General features: G+C 34.8%; 2 protein-coding genes across 2 annotated transcripts in view; one reads left to right on the top strand and one right to left on the bottom strand.

The window, feature by feature from the left end:
- Positions 1–5,105: 5,105 nt before the first annotated feature.
- LOC112092974 lies at positions 5,106–5,561 on the bottom strand. Its single transcript, XM_024170381.1, has one exon. It carries the CDS (start codon positions 5,559–5,561, stop codon positions 5,106–5,108), a length of 456 nt encoding a protein of 151 aa, XP_024026149.1.
- Positions 5,562–9,545: 3,984 nt separating this feature from the next.
- Positions 9,546–15,511, top strand: part of LOC21406915 (WAT1-related protein At1g25270) — an 8,840-nt gene continuing 2,874 nt past the window's right edge. Inside the window, exons 1-5 of the mRNA XM_024170380.1 lie at positions 9,546–9,745; positions 10,362–10,424; positions 11,683–11,799; positions 12,190–12,457; positions 12,668–12,827. Coding sequence (XP_024026148.1) covers positions 9,546–9,745; positions 10,362–10,424; positions 11,683–11,799; positions 12,190–12,457; positions 12,668–12,827 — 808 coding nt within the window. The remainder of the gene's footprint in view (positions 9,746–10,361; positions 10,425–11,682; positions 11,800–12,189; positions 12,458–12,667; positions 12,828–15,511) is intronic.

Here is a 15,511-nt window from a genome sequence, read left to right as displayed (position 1 = left end):
TTAATCGCGATGATAATTACCTAATTAGATGGGACGCACACTTCTAATATCACAAATAGTGAAGATATTAAAGGACATGCATATTTTTAATGTGAAAGTAGGGTTCCACTGTTATATGTGTGATTAAATATTGGTGACAACAAAAGGTTTAATTTCCCTAAAAACCTTATTCAATGTGTAGACAATGACGTAAACAATCGCCATGTAGCATTTAAAATACCGAACAATACAGCAAGATTAATTTTTACCATATATATTCTAGAGTGTGAAAAATATAAAGACTGGAAATACTTATGATGAAATAACGTAATATATATATTTATGGAAGAGGTATATAAAAGGACATACATTAATAGGGCCAATTAATTTCTATTTCTGATTAAATGGCAAGCTTTCAAATGACATAAAAATAGTCCCTTCAAAAAAAAAAAAAAGACACCAAACAGGTTTAATTTTTAATTATGGGCAACTTTAATTAGCCCGGTGCGGCATCATTTTTCTTTTTCGGAAAGATGACGCCACATCATTTGTCAAAAATTAATAATTTCTAATTACGATTAACTCGAGTGGTTAGGTGCGTCACTAGATATTCGAATCCTTATAATGTCATTCCTTTACTCCTTATCATTTCATCTTTATTAGTAAAGTGAGAATCCTAAACCTCACACTACACTAGAAAGAAAAAAAAGCTATGTCTTTTCATCATATTGTTGGATCTTTAAATCCTTATTCCACACTCCAAGAGTCATCATACCAAATTACTAAAAAAATAAATTAGAACAAATACATGTCTCTATTGATGCAGCATTGAATCTCCAGTAGTATTCTCTGAGATTATGAGCACGACGGTTATTGTCTTCCTCAGTCAAATCTCCTTAGTTCCTTAATGGAGTGTTTTCTCTCTAGATGGGGAAGAATGAAAACTGCCGAATGATTTGACGTATTAGAGACCATAACCTAAGTTTCTTTATATTATGCTCAATTAGGCTCCCATTAAACCTAATTGGATCAATGTGGATATCCACCCATTCAGCCCATACCCTGTTAGGAGACTATTTGGACTTTCCATAATTAGATCATTTAATTAGCCTAATTAATTAAATAGCTTATAATTATTGAATAAATATGTGGCCCACAATATAGGAAACCCATCTTTCCTAACAATCTCCCACTTGGGCTACACATGATTTCTGAAATAATTATATCGTACATAATTCTTTAGGCGCGCAACTATATGCTATTTATCCTTAGTCTCCACTTAAGATACAATCTGGTACATTTCCTATATTAGCATGAGATCATGGCGGCTTTTGTCACCCTCAAATGCAACTAAATTCCCATGGTCACCATACCAACATATTCAATGACATAGATCGAGTATGGATGAGTAGCATGGAAATACATGCAATGTGATCTCCAACATGCCTATTTTCAACTGGTCTTACTTTATTCTTTATGAGATCAATTTGTAATTTTCAAAACATAATGCAAGATTGCAAACAGAAAATTAACACATTTAGAGGAAAAATTATAAAACTATAAATCCATCTTCTTTATTCTGCAGAAAATAAACAAATAAATGTTTATGTCATAAAAAATCCAAAATTAAAATCAACTCCCACTAAACCATAGTATCCTCAAATAAAATAACACTCATATGAGCAGTGTGCTCGTGAAAGGCCTTGGGTGTTAAGCCCTTGGTTAGCGGATCCGCAAGCATGGAGTTTGTCCCGATGTGTTCTATCCAAATTTGACCACTTTGAACTCTTTCTTTAACAACAAGAAACTTGATGTCTATATGCTTCGATTTCGTAGAGCTTCTGTTGTTATTAGAATATATCACTGCCGTTTATTGTCACAAAAAATCTTTAGCGGTCTTTCAATACCGTTAATCACATGCATCCCCGTGACAAGATTTTGCAACCATATCCCATGATTAGATGCCTCATAACAAGCTATGAATTCTGCAGCCATGGTAGAAGAAGCTGTGAGAGTCTGCTTGGCACTCTCCCAAGAAATAGCCCCTCCTGCCAACATGTAAACATAGCTTGATGTGGATCGTTTACTGTCTTGGCATCCAGCAAAATTAGAACCAGAATACCCGATGATCTCTAGTCTGTCTGATCTCCAATAAGTGAGCATGTAATCCTTTGTTCTCTTTAAATAGCGCATAACCTGTTTGGCTGATTTCCAATGATCCACTCCTGGGTTACTTAAGAATCTGCCCAATACTCCCACTATAAATGCTATGTCGGGACGAGTGCAAACTTGAGCATACATTAGACTTCCTATTGCTGATGCATAATGAATCTTTTCCATTTCCTTTATCTCAAGTTCATTCTTGGGGCACTGACTGAGACTAAACTTGTCTCCCTTAGCTACGGGCGTATCTCTTGATGAACAATTCTTCATGCCAAATCTATCTAGAACCTTTTCAATATAACCCTTTTGTGATAACCCAAGGATACCTTAAGAGCGATCTCATAGTATCTGAATTCCTAATACAAAAAAGGCGTCACCAAGATCTTTCATCTCAAAATTCTTAGTAAGAAATTTCTTGGTTTCATGTAATAAGTCTATATCGCTGCTGGCAAGTAATATGTCATCGACATACAAAATCAAGAAGATGAATTTACTCCTACTGAACTTATGATATACACAATCATCTACCACATTCACCTCAAAACCATAGGAATTGATGACTTGATGAAATTTGTGATACCATTGACGGGAAGCCTGTTTGAGACCATATATGGACTTCTTTAACTTGCAGACCATAGACTTTGAATCTCTAGATACAAAGTTTTCTGGCTGGACCATATAAATCGTCTCATCAATGTTGCCATTGAGAAATACTGTCTTAACATCCATCTGGTGTAGCTCTAAGTCAAAATGAGCTACTAGTGCCATAATCGTTCTAAAAGAGTCTTTCGAAGAAACTAGAGAGAAAGTCTCTTATAGTCTATGCCTTCCTTTTGAGTGAATCCTTTAGCGACTAGACGAGCCTTATGTCTTTTGATGTTACCTTTTGAATCCCTTTTGGTCTTGAATAGCCATTTACAACTTATGGGTTTCGTTCCTGTAGGTAACTCGACAAGATCCCAAACGTCATTGTCTTTCATAGATTTCATCTCATCATTCATGGCATCAATCCACTTTTGAGCATTAGAACTCTATAAGGCTTGTTGAAAGTTGATCGGATCATCTTCCCCTAAGCCCACACCATCTTCATGTTCTTGGAGAAAGACGATATAATCATCCGGAATCGCACTTCTCCTTTCTCTAGTGGATCTCCTTAATGACACTTCTTGAGGTTGTTGAGTTTGCTCTATAGGTACTGCATAGAGAACCTCATTGTTGTCTTGTTCCGAAGTTGCGTCTTGAACAATGGCAGGTATTATATCATGGTCATTGACAATAGCAATATTGGGAAGAGAAACGAAATCTTATTCCTCAACGACAACACTCCTTACTTTATCTTCTCCCTCAAACTTGACATCCTCAAGGAATCTCATATTTTCCGTCTCAAAGAAGGACCTAGTAGTGGGATTGTAAAACTTGAAGCCCTAAGAGTGTTCGGCGTATCTAACAAAGTAGCAGCTGACCGTTCTTGAGTCTAGTTTTTGTTCCTTTGGCCTATAAGGCCTTACCTCAGCTAGACAACCCCAAACATGTAAATGCCTAATGCTAGGCTTCTTTGTAGTCCATAGTTCATAGGGGGTTTTGGCCACTGCTTTGCTTAGAACCCTATTAAGGATATAAACAACAGTCTTTAGTGCTTCTCCCTAAAGTGATTCAGGTAAGGAAGAATGACTAATCATGCTTCTCACCATGTCTTTAAGAGTTCTGTTTCATCTTTTAGCAACACCATTCATGCTAGGTCTGCCTAGCATTATGTATTACGGGACGATTCCACATTCTTTCAGGAAGATGGCGAATAGTCCTAGACATTGTTCACCTGATCCGTCATATCTGCAGTAGTATTCACCACCACGATCTGATTTGACAGCCTTAATTTTCTTGCCTAGTTGAAGTTCAACTTCGGCTTTAAATTTCTTAAAAACGTCCACTGACTGTGACTTCTCATGTATTAAGTATAGGTAACCGTATCTTGAATAATCGTCTATGAACGTAATGAAGTATTGTTGATCATTCCATGAAGCTGTAGGGAATGGTTTACATATATCTGTATGAATAAGTTCTAAGACGTCTGTAGCCCTGTCGGCACTTAATTTCTTTGTGTTTGTCTGTTTCCCCTTGATGCACTCAACACAGACTTGAAAGTCTGTCAAATCTAGGGGACCAAGAATTCCATCACTCTCAAGCCTCTAAATGCTCTGTTTAGAGATATGACCTAAACGATTATGCCATAGGGTGGCAGAATTCTCATTTAATTTTTGCTTTGTACCTCGTGCACTAGTGTGAAAAATTTCATTATCAGAAGTAACAGTATCAAGCATATAAAGATTATCAATTAAGGAACCCGTACCAACAACATTTGAATGATGAGAAAGACTAACTTTGTTATTTATGAAGGAACAAGAATAACCGGATTTGTCCAAACTAGAAATAGAAATTAAATTCCATCTAAATGACGGTGCAACAAAAGTCTCAATCAAATCCAAATAGACGCCAATCTTTAATAATAATCTAAATGTTCTGATAGCTTCAACTAGAACTTTCTTGCCATCACCCACGAAGATAAATCTTTCAGCAACATTTGGTGGTCGGCTCCACAGGCAACCCTGCATAGACATACTTATGTGAGTAGTAGCACCAGAATCTACCCACCAAGTATCCTTAGGTATAGAATCTAAATTAACTTCAGAACAAACTAAAGCGAGAAGCTTACCATTCTTTACACGCCAAGCGGCGTATGTGGAACACTCTGTCTTCACGTGTCCTTCCTTCTTGCAAAAGTAGCAGGTGAATGCCTTATCCTGCTTCTTTAGTTTCTTCTTCTGCTGTGGTGTTCCATCTGCAGTATCCATAGCTCTATTTTTGTTCTTATTCTGAGAGGGTGATGCCAAGTGAGCACTTTCAGTCTTATCTCACTGAAGCATTTCCTCTTCTTGCACACAATATGATATGAGCTCATTAACAGTCTATTTTTCCTTTTGGATGTTATAGCCCACCTTAAATTGACTATATTGTGCAGGAAGAGATATGAGAACTAAATGCACGAGCAAATCCTCAGACAGCTCTAACTTTAGTGCCTTTAGTTTCCCAGCAATGTTAGACATTTCCATAATGTACTCCCGTATGTTCCCCTTTGCCTTAAACCTCATGGAAATGAGTTTATTCAGAAGGTTACTCGTTTCTGACTTTTCATTCTTGGCAAAATATTGCTCAAGTTCTTTGAGAAACTTCTTGGCATTAGTGCTTTCAGAAATAGAGCCCCGAAACGCCTCCGGAATGGAGCGTTTCATGATCATTAGACTCATGCGGTTAGAGTAGTCCCACTTCTCAATTTTATCCATGTTCAGATTTTCCGTAGTAGCAGTGGGACGCTCTGTCCTGAGCGCAAGGTCTAAGTCCATACATCCGTGAACAATTTCCATGTTCTCTTTCTAAAAAATAAAATATACTCATAATCAACATTCATGTCATACATAAGCATAATCAAACCATATAATGCATACATGACATAAATAAATAACTCGAAGCAAGGTGGGTCCATTTCAAGATACCTAGCACAACACTGATATTTAGTCTTTGGAGCAGAAATATCAACTTGTATGTGGTACTCTCTGCGCAGTAATCAAATATTGACAATAAATCATGTCAAACAATAGCCTTCCTTTGGGCCAGCTATTGCTTACATGGAGAGCTTTATAATTGTCACATATTTATTACCACATGTATACCTATTATTTAGCCAAATAATAACCTTCATTTGGGCCGATCATTATTCACATAAATAACAGGTATACTCATCTTTATATTTTAAAATAAATCAACATCCACAACAGAGGTTACTTTGGCAACAATATTATTTTAATCAATTTATTTCAAAATACAAGACAATTAAGTGCAATAATAATCAAATAAAATAAAAATAAAGAACCAGAGTTTCATTTTATTTAATTAAATCTTTAATTAATTTACACTTACTTTCTTTGTGGGTAATAATTTGTCCAAATGCTCAAAATCTCTAAAATTAGGTTTAAAATAAACCTACAAATTGCCAAAAATTAGCAATCACTTTCCTTATGGCCGCATGGCCTCAGGTAATAACCTGCGACCCTTAGTTCTAATGCACAGGCCCTTGGGCCTGTGCTTCTCTTTTATGTCATAGTCCTGAAGTGGCCAGTGTCCCCTTTTTTTTTTATGGGCCAAAGCCCATTATTAAGGGAAACCTTAGGGTCGCATATGTGACCCTTCTACTCCACTGGCGGCCGCTAGACCACCAGTCCTCAATGTTGTGGCCGACCGACCGCAGCAATAACTGTCCGGTGCAGCCCAACGGCTGCGCCCGGGAATCCAGACATCGGCGGCGGCAAGCTTGCCGCCGGCAACAATTTTTTTTTATAACGTCTTCTTATGCGGTGGCCTTGGCCACCGCTGTATTGCATCCCGCCGCAGGCCACAGGCCGTGACTGCCCCGTCGACGCGGCCCAACCGCCGCGCCCTTGATTCTGTAGCACCGGCGGCCAAGACAGCCGCTGGCCATAATCCTTCTCCGAAAAGAGAAGACAACGAAGGAAAAAAACTTTCTTTTAATTAATTCTTTCACCAAATTTCCTTAATCCTCATTTTTCAGAATATCAATTTTGTGAATAATAAATAATTCTGAATTTATTCAACAAATTTGATTAAAATCAATCACCAAAAAATTCACATAATTATTCAACCAGAGATATTGGAAATGAAAATTCTCTCAATAATTAATGTGATGACCACTCTAATACCACTTGTTAGATCTTTAAATCCTTATTCCACGCTTCAGGAATCATCACACCAAATTACTAAGAAAATAAGTTAGAACAAATACCTGTCTCCATTGATGCAGCCTTGAATCTCTAGTAATATTCTCTTAGATTATGAGCACGACGGTTATTGCCTTCCTCAGTCAAATCTCCCTAGTTCCTTAATAGAGTGTTTTCTCTCTAGATGGGGAAGAATGAAAACTGCTGAATGATTTGACGTATTAGGGACCATAATCTAAGTTTCTTTATATACTGCCCTATTAGGCTCCCATTAAACCTAATTAGGTCAATATGGGTATGTAACGCCCTCCAGAATTAAACATGTTTAATTATGTTAATTGTGTATATTAGTGTGCCTAAAACTGATTTTGCTAATTAATCTTGTGATTAAAGATGAAGTTTTTGAGTTATTTTAAGGACTTATAAATTACTTTCAGTTTTTCAATTTTCACCCCAATTTTTTTTTGAAAATACACTTAATTTTAATGTATTTTCTTTTAATTTTCTTTTCTTTTCCTTTTTTCTTTCTTTTCCTTTTTGTTTTCTTTCTTTTGTTTTCTTTTTTTTCCCTTCCCTTCCTGTGGCTGCCAGACCAGCCCCCCCTCTCTTTCTCTCTCTCTCCTTTTCTTCTTTCTTCTTCCACGGTAACTCCATCTCTCTCTTTCTTCCTTCATCGCCAGTCACCACTCCTTCCCTCTCTCCGGCCACCTCTCTCTTCGGTCTCTCCCTCTCTCCCTTGCTTTCTTTGAGTTTCTCTTTCTCCCTCTCTCTCTCGGCAGGTTGGCCGAGAGACAAAAAAAAAAAAATGAAAACGAGAGAAACCGAGGGAAACAAAGCTCCATCAACTAATTTGAGGTAAACTCCCTTGAAACCCACTCTTTGGTTCAAATCTTAAGCTTGAGAAAGTTTAATTTTGGTTAGATTTGAATAATTTTGAGTTAGGGTTTGGATTTGAAAAATTGTTGTTAAAATTTAATGAAATTTGGGGGTTTTTTGTTATTGGACTTGTTGAATTGATTAGAAATTAGTTTTGATGGATTCTGGAGAATTTATTTTGAAATTGAACTTGACTTGCAGGTTTGGCATTTTTCCTATTTATGCCGGCATGCTGCCGAAACTTCTTTAAAAAAACTTGTTTTTAAGCTAAAATTAAATAGGAAACTAAACCCATGAATTGGATTTCAATCCTTTTAGAACCCTCAAACTGATTATAAACTCATTTGTGAAACTTGGATTTGAGTCAATGCACACTAATAGGAAATAATTAAACATGAGTGAGCTCAATTCGTTTTAAGAATGATAAATATATCCTAAGACACTGCTTTTGTCATAAAGCTAGTAGAGAAGATCGAGTATTAAAGCTTTAAGGCAAGCGGGGCTAGGGTTACGTGAAGATAGCCACATGTTTGACATCCAAAAAGGTAGGATATTCTTGTCCATATCCTTGTTAGCCTCACTTTAAATGATTTTGGCCAATGAAAATGTTTTAGAACAAAACATGTTGAAAGAAAATGATTTTAAAGGAAATAGCATAAATAATGCTATTAAGTTTTCCAATGATTTTGGAAATGAGATTTTAAAGAGTATCATTTCTTAAATCGGAGATCGGAATATGGGAATCGTATCCTTGGGGGCAGGTCCTGAAACCCGTACGAATCCACTTCTTGCTTAGTGGAATTATGGCTCTGCACTTTTTCACTAGACAGACATTTTACTACTCCTTGCTCAGTGATATGATAATCTGCACACTTTCATATTACATATATTTTCTACTACGATGTGAGTATTTTCTTTTCAAAAAAAAGGATGATCGGTTCCAGGTGCATGTCTACAGACCGTGAGTACCTTATTTATTATGTTTTATAAGATTATGTCCTATTGGGCCTCCCGCTCACTTTTCTATGTTTTCAATGTTTTAAACCTCTTCTCCAGAGTTAGCGGTTTAGATTTATAGTGTGACAAGTGGATGCCAATGGATTGAAGGCGTGAGATTCGAAGCAGTACGTTTGTTTCAGATTTACAGTTTTAAATTCTGAGATGTACTGTATTTCTGTATGTAAACTGTATTGGTCGACATTGTCCCAGAGTTGTACTATTTTTCTTGAACTTTATGGATTGTTTTAAATATTATTTGTGAAAGAAAGTCTCCGGAGCAAACTATATTGATTTTTATGTATTTCTTTTTTTGTGATTTTTATTAAACAGTCTAGTTCAATTAAGTTAAATTTTAAATAAAACCTCAATAATCACGGCCCTATCCTTGGGGTCGTGACAAGGTATCCACTAATTCAGTCCATACTCTGTTAAGAGACTATTTGGGCTTTCCATAATTAGATCACTTAATTAGTCTAATTAATTAAATAACTTAATATAATTATTAAATAAATATGTGGCCCACAATATAAAAAACCCACGTTTCCTAACACATACTTCTAGAACCCTTCTAAATTATAAATAGCTAGCCCCTTCACTAGCTAGCTACCAGAACGTGCCGTATTCCCAGTATATTCATTTCATATTCACAAAGCCAATATTTCTATCTCTCTTACCTCTCTCGGAAGTCCATATACATACATACACACATATATATATATATACATATATATATATATATATATGGGGAATCAGCAGATTCGTGAGGCTTTGCATGGACTTAAGCCGGCTCTGTTAATGGTAGTCGTTCAGTTTGTATTTACCGGCGTGAATGTGTTGTACAAACTGGCCGCTAATGATGGTATGAATTTGAAGGTCATTGTTGCTTACCGCTTAGTTTTCGCTACTGCTTTCATTCTTCCCCTTGCCCTTTTCATTGAAAGGTAATATTGTCGAATTAATCTTTGTTTTCATTTTTTTTAAATTCCCTTTCGATCGATCTGGTGGAGTTGTGCTATAGCAGAATTTTTATAGACGTCAAGTAAAATGGGGAGAAAGTAATTACCTTTTCTTATGCTTTTGTTTTTTTTTTTTCATCATTTTCCAAGAAATAGTAATAAGTTCATGTTTTTCAGATATTAAAGAGCTTTTTTTTTTTCCCTTTCTTCCCCCCTTTTCCAGAAAGAAAGTTCAGGATTTTCCTTTTTTAAGTTTTTCGAATGAAAAAAGCCTTGTAAAACATAAGCGGAAAAAATGGGAACATTAATGTTGCCATGAAATTTTTCTCTAAAAGGTAAAAGAGGAAATTTGAAAATCCTGGTTTTATGTAATTCTTTCATGAGGCAAAAAAAAAAAATAAAAGAAAAAAAAAAGAGCTTTCAAAAAGCAAAACAAAATGTTATTCTGCTAGTGTTCTCTAGAAATTCTAGAAATCGCGCAGTTAAAGGTAAATGGGAGAAAATTATAAATTCGATGATAGTACATTTTCTTAAATGTACATATAATGCACAATTCGGTGAATAATTGTGTAAACTAATTATAAAATGCCAAATTTAACAGGAAAAGCAGGCGAAAGCTTACTTGGACGATTCTTTTTCAGGCATTTTTATGTGGGTTATTCGGGTAAGTATGATATCATATATCATCTTTCTATTTCTCTTTAAACATTTATTATCGAGAGTGTATATATACTATATAGAGAAAAATTCACTACTATCACTTCAGGAAAAAAAAAGAAAAAAAAATCATCAAGTTTCGTAGCGTCGCTATTTGAAATATGTATAAAAAAGATATTAGTAATATTGCGTTTTTAAAATTTTAAAGTGGTGGTGATTTTCAGTTAGAAGCAAAATAGTTGCCAAATAGGCAACGCATATCATCAAAGAGCAATCTCAATAATTAATGCGCTAGCACACAACTTTTTACGTGAGTCTTTGGTAACTTTAAGCAAAGACAAAAGCAGCGAGGAGTGGATCATGTTGACCAAATAACACCCACCCACTGCGAAAAAGATATGCAAAACACGTAGGTTATTCGCTTATTTATTTCACAGATTCGAGTTTATAATTTAAGTTTTACTATAATAAAAAGTTTTAAAAAACAGTCATATTTAACGTTACTCTCACATAAAATTAAATCTCAACTCGAATTAAAAACTTAAATCAACGAACTGAACGGGCCTTACGTTATGCAATTCTATTTTTCTTCTAAATAATGTGAAGTAATATATATATATATGTATATTTAATTTAGCGGATTCCAACTCTTCACGTAAAATTACCGCTAGGTCATGTTTGTAGTCAGAATGTGAAGTAATATTACGTAAATAAGAAATAAAAAAGTGCAATTAGTTGTAGCTAATAATATTATTCGCTGTGAATGTAGACGGGTTTTTGCATTATACTTAAAAGGCGCAATCCAGACTGCTTGGCTACATGCACCTTTTATGGGGAAAAAAAAATTACATATGCATACTTTTTGCATCGAAAAATAATCATATTTACTTGGTCATATAGGATATACAAGGTCAAAATAGTTTAATCTTCTTTGCATTAATAAGTATTGATTACACTACATAACATCTTTATAATAGTGGAACTGAACTTAACAATTTCTTAAATTGTTTTAGCAATAGCAAAATAAAGTGATAATTATTTTTAAAATTTTGAATTTGTAATATATGTTAAACTCACTCGTTCTATATATATGCAACTTTCGAATCTTATCAAAAAAGCATGATGAAAACAATACTTCTCTAGTTTTTTTTTTTTTTTAAATAAATAGAAACGTATCCGTCCAAAATAAGTTAAGAAATGGACAAAAGCAAAGTAATTATATTGTACGACATAAATAACCTGTGTTATTTGAATGATTGCTGCAGGGCATCACTGCCACAAAATTTATATCTCGAAAGCTTAGTTTTAACATCGGCAACATTAGCTTCGGCCATGACCAACCTGATTCCTGCTATAACATTCTTCTTAGCCGTCATATTCAGGTGACCATTTATTTCATTTGATATGTAATCATTGGCATGACTACTGATAAAAAAGCTTAAAACAAATAACTATTGTTATTTTCTTCTTTATTTTTTCTTTTAAACGAAAAAAAGTATCATTACAACTAATAGACTATCTGATCCAACATATACATATATATATATATATATATATATATCCATATATACATCTGACAAGACATCCGGTGTCTTTCTTTCTTTGTTTGATCCTCTAGAATTATAGTAAATACCACCTGTAATAAGTTAATAAAAAATTTTATTCGTGATTAAAGCAAATGTGTACGATCAATTCTAAAATACCATGTAGTAATTGCCACATAATTGGTGTTGTATAATAAATTCAATTCTTGAATCTTAAATGCATATTAGGTTAGAGAAGCTGAATTTTGGAACCCCGGGAGGGAAGGCTAAGGTTTTGGGTTCACTACTGGGAGTCGGTGGAGCACTGATTCTAACCTTCTACAAAGGAGTAGATATTAACATTTGGTCAACGCACGTCGACCTTTTGCATCGGGATCATCAACATAACAACATGGCATCGTCGCATGATGCAGCAGCTGGGTCTGGAAATCATGTCTTGGGCTGTCTATTGGCCGTCGCCAGTTCTGCTTGTTTTTCTGTCTGGTTCATCATTCAGGTCATTTTTGTGTCTTTCTTTGCTCATTTTCTTCTTATTAAAAAAAAAGAATATACAAATCATCTGACTTTTTTAACTTGCTAAAACATAAGAAAAAAAATGTAAATATACGAGTCTTCTAACTATATTACTCAAGAAGCGTTAAAGTACAATTGTCCATTTAATTGGGGATTGTTTTTTTCCTGAAATTTTCTGGCTCATAAACTGCAGGCTAAAATGAGTGAGAAATATCCCTGCTATTATTCAAGCACAGCACTTATGTCGATTATGGCAACCATCCAGACACTAATTTTCGCCCTCTGCACCGTGAGAGACTGGAGCCAATGGAAGCTAGGTTGGAATATTAGGCTTCTCACTGTTGCATACTCGGTAAGACATTATCTTCACACACACACACACACACACATTGACCTCCCTCGTCAGTCGCACGTGAACCCCGAGTTTTTTTTTTTTTTTTTCTTCTTCTTCTTTTCGTTTCTTTTTTCCTCTCGTTAGAAACAGAGGCCTTTATAAAAATAACTCTTTTGAAAAGTTTTATTAGTAAAATAACTTTTTAAAAATTTTTATTTACAAAATGACCTCATTTTACAAAGAATAAGTAAATATCTTTTTTCATAAAAAATAAAAGAGTGTCATTTTGTTAATTTCACTTTGTTGAAAAATCATTCTAGCATATTGCCCCCAGAAAGATGCTAAAATTTGATCACCTGAGGCTGAACATAACTCTGTAAGACAGTTCATAGTGAAGGTTTCTCTCAAAGCTAGGGCTAACTCGTGTAAGTTTGCGATTAGGAACTGCCACCAAACTCCGACCGCATAAATAACTGGTAATTCCTCATTTCCCTACGGAGCTCCGATGGCCGAATGTCGTAATTTTTGCACAGGTGAGTGAATCTCTTCCATTTTTTTTGTTGAAAAGTAATTTATTTTGCAAATTTCTTTTGAATTTGTTTATTGCCTAAATAAAATGCTGAAATTCATGTCCAGATTATACCTTCATACATTGCTTCATTAGATTTTAGTCTAGCGATTTAAGAGTAAATGACGGTTATTTAGCTTTTTTAAGTGATTTATTATTGATTAATCAATATCAGTTAATGATTTATTAATATCAGTTAAAATATTACTGATTCATCAGTGATAAACTATTAGTAAATTAATTCTGAATGATTTCATCACTAGTTGACCATTACTTCTCTAAGGAAAAAAAAAGTTGGGTTATTTGTCGGGTCCGTTCACTTTGCTGATTCGAGTTTGTAATTCGAGTTCAGATGTGATTTTATTTGAGAACTTTTTACTGTAGTAAAAAAGTTAGATGTGACTGTTTTTTAGAACTTTTTACTATAGCAAAATTCGAATCGGCGAAATGAACGGGACCGGAGGCTAAGAAAGCGTCATTTACCTAATTTTCCCTTTAGTTTACTTCTTCCTGCCACAAATATATATATATATATATATATATCTGTGTGTGTGTGTGTGTGTGTTTTTCAAGAGAATGAAGGAAATAACGGAGGAAAGATTTAACAACTGTGATGCAAACGGTGAGCTCTATGTCTAGCTTTCAACGTAAAAGCACTGTCACGCCCCAAACCGGAGTTAGCGACGTGCAGACTTGTTTAGAAACTTAAACCTGTTTAAGAGAGTAATTAGCAAGTAATGTTGCAAACATTTTATTTTTTTTTTCAAATCCAAAACATCCAGGTATTTCTAAACAAATCCCTGCATTCAAGAGAAATTTAATTTCAAGAACGGTGGTGGAATTTCCAACCAACCAGTTTAAAACCACGTCTCTGGTATCATGTCAGGAATTTCCACAGGTGTTTAGCATACATGAATATAAACATAAGTAAATGTGACATCAACCACAGTCTAGCAGTATTTAAGTTTACAATCCATAATCTCTTATACATGCCTTGAGATAAAAGATAAGAGGAAATACAACTCTTCGCTTCCCGAGATCAAGTCCACGTCACTGGTACTAGCTACCTACTCCTCGCGTCGCCTGGAGGGGTTTAATACATTTGAAAACAAGAAAGGTGAGCGAAAAGCCCAGTAGAATATGATTTTATAAAGCATTTAAAATAAATGTACTCATGGTCCGAAGATATACACCCGGAACCGATCATCTTTTTTAGAAAAAAAAAGAAATACTCACATAATATAATATGTCTATAAAATAAAAGTGTGCAGCTCATCATACCACTAAACAAGAAGCGGCAAAATGTCTGTCTAGTAAAAAGTGCAGAGCCATAGTTCCACTAAACAAGAAGTGGATCCGTACGGGTTTCGGGACCTACCCCCAAGGATGTGATCCCAACATCTCGATCTCTGAGGCCACCATGCATTGTATCATTCTTTAAAATATTTCATTTTAAGAAATGATACTCTTTAAAATCTCATTTCCAAAATCATTGGAAAACTTAATAGCATTCTCATGCTATTTCTTTAAAATCATTTTCTTTAAACATGTTTTGTTCTAAAATATTTTTATGGCCAAAATCATTTTAAATGAGGCTAACAAGGATATGAACAAGAATATCCTACCTCTCGGATGTCAAACCTGGGCTAGCCTTCAGTTCTCCTAGCCTCTGCTTTCCTTAAAGCCTTAATACTTGACCTTCTCCACTAGTTTTATCACAAAAGCAATATCTTAGTAAGTATTTCTCATTCCTAAAACGAATTAAGTTCAATCATGTTTAATTGTTTCCTATTAGTGTGCCTTGACTCAAATCCAAGTTTCACAATGATTTTACAATTCAGTTTGGGGGTTCTTTAAAAATTAGAATCCAATCTATAGGTTTGGTTTTCCTATTTAATTTCAGTTTTAAAAACAAGTTTCTAAAGAAATTTCGGCAGCATGCCGGCATAAATAGGAAAAATGTCAAACCTGCAATTCAAGTTCAATTTCAATATATATTCTCCAGAATCCATCAAAATCAGTTTCTAATCAATTAAACAAGTCCAATAACTGAAAACCCCCAAATTTCATTCAATTCCAACAATAACTGTTCAAACTCGAACCCTAACTCAAAATTATTCAAATCTAACCAAAAT

This window comes from Morus notabilis, unplaced genomic scaffold (genome assembly GCF_000414095.1).
Source record: "Morus notabilis unplaced genomic scaffold, ASM41409v2 Scaffold165, whole genome shotgun sequence".
NCBI lineage: Eukaryota > Viridiplantae > Streptophyta > Magnoliopsida > Rosales > Moraceae > Morus > Morus notabilis.
Note: the sequence above shows the minus strand (reverse complement) of the source record. Positions and strands in the feature narration are given on the sequence as shown.